General features: G+C 54.3%; 2 protein-coding genes across 2 annotated transcripts in view; both read left to right on the top strand.

The window, feature by feature from the left end:
- The window catches only part of ENH_00069810 (Acyl carrier protein, related), a gene marked incomplete at both ends in the record, with an annotated part of 6,220 nt that extends 5,794 nt beyond the window's left edge, over positions 1 to 426 (top strand). Inside the window, 2 exon segments of the mRNA XM_013577498.1 lie at positions 46 to 220; positions 346 to 426. Coding sequence (XP_013432952.1) covers positions 46 to 220; positions 346 to 426 — 256 coding nt within the window.
- Positions 427 to 3,261: 2,835 nt separating this feature from the next.
- On the top strand, positions 3,262 to 4,969 carry ENH_00069800 (hypothetical protein, conserved; the record flags this gene model as incomplete). The annotated part of the gene is made up of 5 exons (XM_013577497.1): positions 3,262 to 3,464; positions 3,728 to 3,801; positions 4,014 to 4,117; positions 4,349 to 4,420; positions 4,813 to 4,969. Coding segments are annotated over 5 exons (610 nt in total), but the record flags the coding sequence as incomplete, so codon positions are not given.
- Positions 4,970 to 5,000: the final 31 nt, after the last annotated feature.

The following is a 5,000-nucleotide window of genomic DNA, read 5'->3' as shown; positions in this document are numbered from 1 at the left end:
TTTAGGGTTTAGGGTTTAGGGTTTAGGGTGCGGCTTGTTAATTAGGTGCTACTGGCAGCTGCGCGCGCTGCTGCGCAAACAGAAGCTTCCTAAAGAATGGATTTGCTGCTCAGCAGCGCCTGCAGCAGCAGCAGCAGCAGCAGCAGCAGCAGCAACAGCAGCAGCGGGAGAAACAGCAGCAGCACAAACGCGCACGTGTCTCGTTTGGGGAGAGTTCAAGGTACTTTCATTCTAGAAACGAGCAACCTTCTTGTTGCTCTAGGGTTTAGGGTTTAGGGTTTAGGCTTAGGGTTTAGGGTTTAGGGTTTAGGGTTTAGGGTTTAGGGTTTAGGGTTTGTGCGTCAGGTCCCGCTGAGCTGCTTTGAATGCGTAGTCGCAGCAGAGGCGAAGAGGAAGGCGTTGAGTCTAGGCTCTCCCAAGGGGTAAACCCTAAACCCTAAACCCTAAACCCTAAACCCTAAACCCTAAACGTCGATTAATAAACAACAACTGAGACGTTCAGTGGGTTTTTTTTACGGGCGTTTTCTGCGCCGAGAAAGGCTCCTCTGAAGGCTCCGCAAACCCCAAACCCTAAACCCTAAACCCTAAACCCTAAACCCTAAATCGGTGTTTCAGGTATCTGCACTGCAACCTCCGGCGGCTGCGCTGCGCCAGCAGCTCTTCTTATCCCCACATTTATCTTCTAATGGCTCCCCAAACCCTTGCTGCTTTAGACCCTGAAGCAAGGGCCAAGCAGCAGCAGCAGCAGCAGCAGCAGCAGCGGCAGCAGCAGCAGCAGCAGCAGCAGCAGCATCTGCTGCTGCTGGCGTTCAAGCAAAGCGAGCACTCGACGGTGCATTTCTATTTGCCCACAGAAGCTGTTGCTGCAGCAGCAGCTGCCTTTCTTGCTGAAGACAGCAGCAGCAGCAGCAGCAGCAGCGCGGATGAAGCAGAAGCAGCAGCAGCAGAAGCAGCAGCAGCAGCAGCAGCGCAGCAGCTGCTGCTGCTTGCGCAGAAGACACTGACACCCCACGACTACTCTTATGTTGGCAGCCTCAGCAGCAACTTCTGGGGGACCAAATTTTTGCTGCACGACTGGGGGCTTCCTGAGCCCTACAGCAGCAGCAGCAGCAGCAGCAGCAGCAGCAGCAGCAGCAGCAGCAGCAGAGTGGAGGGGCCAGAGCCTGCTGTCTCCTTTGGGGAGACTGAAGAGACACAAAGACACACAACGCCCTGGGGAGCATTTCCCCGCATGCCAAACACGCAGCAGCAGCAGCAGCAGCAGCAGCAGCAGCAACAGCAGCAGCTGCAGCAACAGCAGCAGCTGCAGCTGCAGCAGCAGCAGCAGCACTTGCAGCAGCAGCAGCTGCAGCAGCAGCGCTTGCAGCTGCAGCAGCTGCAGCTGCAGCTGCAGCTGCAGCTGTTGCAGCGGCAGCAGCTGCAGCGGCAGCAGCTGCACCAACAGCAGTTGCAGCAGCCGCAGCTGCAGCAGCCGCAGTTGCAGCTGCAGCAGCCGCAGCTGCAGCAGCAGCTGCTGCAACAGCAGCAGCAGCAGCAGCAGCAGCAGCAGCAGATGCTTTTGCCCAGTACTAACCTCGAAGGACGGCAGCTGGCGCCTGGGAGGAGCGACGAGGCTACTGCTGCTGCATCTGCTGCTGCGCCTGCTGCTGCTTCTGCTGCTGCTGCGCCTGCTGCTGCTTCTGCTGCTGCTACTGCTGCTGCTGCTGCTGCTAGCAGCAGCAGCAGCAGTTTGCTGCAGCAGCTGCCCCACAGCGAGCAGCGGCTGCTCGCCAGATTTTCTTTTTCAAGAAACCTCAGCGGTGATGTACCTCGCAAGATGAAAGCTCAACTAAATAGAAAAGGTAAACCCTAAACCCTAAACCCTAAACCCTAAACCCTAAACCCTAAACCCTAATTGCGTGTGCAGGTGGGGTTTGTGCCCTCGAGCCCTTGCCTGCTCGCCGGGACTCTTCCCTCGCACTGCTAAACCCTAAACCCTAGCCCCAAAAAGCCGCAAACCCTAAACCCCAAACCCTAAACCCCAAACCCTAAACCCCAAACCCTAAACCCCAAACCCTAAACCCTAAACCCTAATTTGGCGTGTAGGAGGGGTTTGCGCTCTCGAGCCCCTGCCTCCCCGCTGGGACTCTTCTTTGAATTCTTTTTCTCTTCCTTTTTACGGAAGAGCTCGTTTGCCTTCTGCGAAGAACTTCCAAATGGTGCTGAGCAGCAGCCAGCAGCAGCAGCAGCAGCAGCAGCAGCAGCAGCAGCAGCAGCGGGAGGCAGCAGCGGGCTTCGAGCAGCAGCAGCAAAAGGAAATCTACTTCATGTTTGGAAAAGAAGAAAAAGACAAATTCTGTTTAGACCTCCGCTGGCCAGTGCAGGCCCTCGAGGGTTTTGCAATGGCTGCTGCTGCTCTTGCGAAAAAAAGAGTGGTTTCGTAGTTTGCTGCTGCTGCTGCAGCAGCAGCAGCAGCAGCGGTGCTGCTGCAGCAGCTGCTGCCGCGGCGCTCCTGCTGCTGCGGCTCGCTGCTAGGTTACGTTGCTGCGGCGACGCACGCTTAGGTGCAGCAACTGCTGCAGCAGTGAGAGCAGCTGCTGCTGCAGCTGCTGCTGCAGTTGCTGCTGCAGCCGCTGCTGCTGCAGCCGCTGCTGCAGCAGCAGCTGCAGCAGCCGCTGCTGCTTTTTGAGCTTCGGCGTCGCTGTTTTTTTTCGTTTTTCTTCTTGACAATGTACAATTGACTAGATGGCTCAACGTATGGCCTGCGGTTTAGGGTTTAGGGTTTAGGGTTTAGGGTTTAGGGTTTAGACAAGTGGTCAGTCGCGTAGCCTTGCGGAGTCTGGGACAGCAGCAAAGGTAAGTCTTTAAGTGTTATGAAGTGGCAGCAAATAAAATGAATTTAAAAAATAAAAATATGAATTTAAATAAAAGTAAATCCAATTAAATAGATAGTTCCGGACGGGGGCTGCGTTGGGGGTTTAGGGTTTAGGGTTTGGGGTTTGGGGTTTGGGGTGGTGTTGTGGGGATTTCCAGCGGCAAAAATAGAGCGAAAAGCCTCCAAATGAGTTATCTGTTTCAAATTATTTAAATTAAAAACAAAAAAAAGAAAATAAAAACAAAAAATAATATAAAAAACTCCTGAGAAGCTCGCATGCTGCTGCTGCTGGCCCCCAGGGGGCTGTCTGCGCGTGTCTCTGGCGGTCTTTTAGTTCTTTTTGGAAATAAAATCGAAAATTAATTTTAATTAATTAAATTAAATTAATTTTTGTTTTCCAAAGCCCCATGGAGCCCCACGAGAACGGCAGCTGCTGCGGCGGCCACTGCGACGGGGCCCCCCCACCTGCTGCAGCAGCAGCAGCAGCAGCAGCAGCAGCAGCAGCAGCAGCAGCAGACACGAGCCCCCCCCACGCAGCAGACACGGAAGTGGACGTCAGCGGCGACGGGGGCGTCATCAAGCGAGTGCTGGTTCAGGGCACAGGCGAGCGGTGAGCAGCAGCAGCAGCAGCAGCAGCAGCAGCAGCGCAGCAGCAGCAGCAGCAGCAGCAGAAGTGTTGCTGCTGCTGCTGTGCCGGGGTGCTGCTGCTGACGCAGCGGCCCCGCTGCAGCAGGGGCCCTTCTGGGGCAACAACCTTCTTAGGGTTTGTGGGGAAACCCTAGAAGCAAAATAGGGTTTAAAAAGGGTTTTGAAAAGGATTTGCTGCTGCTGCTGCTGCTGCTGCTGCTGCTGCTGCTGTTGCTGCTGCTGCAGGCCCCCCAAGGGCTACGAGGTGGAGGTACACTACGTGGGAAAGCTGGAAGATGGCACTCAGTTCGACTCTTCTCGTAAACCCTAAACCCTAAAAAAGGGTTTAACGGCGCAGAAGGAAGCGCCCAGGGTCAAGGCCTCAGGCTTAAAGACTGAGGGTTTAGGGTTTAGGGTTTAGGGCTGGGGGGGGGAGGGCTGTTGAGTGGGGCGACGGCGTCAAGATCACTGCCCTAGGGTTTAGGGTTTAGGGTTTAGGGTTTAGGGTTTAGGGTTTAGGGTTTGTGTGCAGGCGACCGCGACAGCCCCTTCCGGTTTGTGCTGGGAGAGGGCCAAGTTATTAAGGGATGGGATTTGGGGGTTGCAACTATGAGCGTTGGAGAGAAGTCCATGCTCGTGAGGGTTTAGGGTTTAGGGTTTAGGGTTTAGGGTTTAGGGTTTGGGGCCTAGGGTTTAGGATTTAGGGTTTGAGCTGCAGGCGGGCTTTTTTGTATGCGTACGGCAAGCGGGCTGTATGGTTTGGGTCTGAGCTGCTTTCGGGGGGCCTGAGGCTAGGGTTTAGGGTTTAGGGTTTAGGGTTTAGGGTTTAGGGTTTAGGGTTTAGGGTTTAGGGTTTGAGGTGTGCAGACAATTCAACCGACCTACGGATACGGCGAAGCGGGAGCTGGCGGCACAATACCTCCTAACGCGACGCTGAAGGTGCCAAACCCTAAACCCTAAACCCTAAACCCTAGTGCGGAGTAGTGTTTGGAGGTAGCATAGCGGCTTTTGGTCGTTAGCTAGGGTTTAGGGTTTAGGGTTTGGGTTTTGGGTTTGTTTAGTGTGCGGGTTTCTGGCTGCGCGGAGGGTTGCGGGTTGGGGAGAGCGTAGTAGGTTTCGCGGAAACCCTAATTTAGGGTTTAGTGCGGAAACCGTAATTTAGGGTTTAGGGCGAGAACCCTAATTAACGCTTTAGGGCGGAAACGCCAATTTAGGGTTTGGGTTGGAAGCCCTAGTTTAGTGTTGAGGGCGAAAACCCTAATTTAGGGTTTAGCACCCTAAACCCTAATTTAGGGTTTAGGGCGTAAACCCTAATTCGTGGTTTTTTGCAGTTCGAAGTGGAGCTGCTGAGTTTCCGGGCGAAGGCGAAGCAGCCGTGGGCCATGAGCGTGGAGGAGAAGATCCAAGCAGCAGCAGATGAAAAAGAAAAAGGAAATGCAGCTTTTAAAAAAAAAGATTTGGCAGAAGCTGCAGCAGCTTATCGCGAGGGTTTGGCGTTTCTGGAGCACTCCAGCCACTG

This window comes from Eimeria necatrix, genomic scaffold (genome assembly GCF_000499385.1).
Source record: "Eimeria necatrix Houghton genomic scaffold, Enh_scaff672, whole genome shotgun sequence".
NCBI classification, from domain to species: Eukaryota; Apicomplexa; class Conoidasida; order Eucoccidiorida; family Eimeriidae; genus Eimeria; species Eimeria necatrix.
This window is presented reverse-complemented; position numbering and strand designations above follow the sequence as displayed.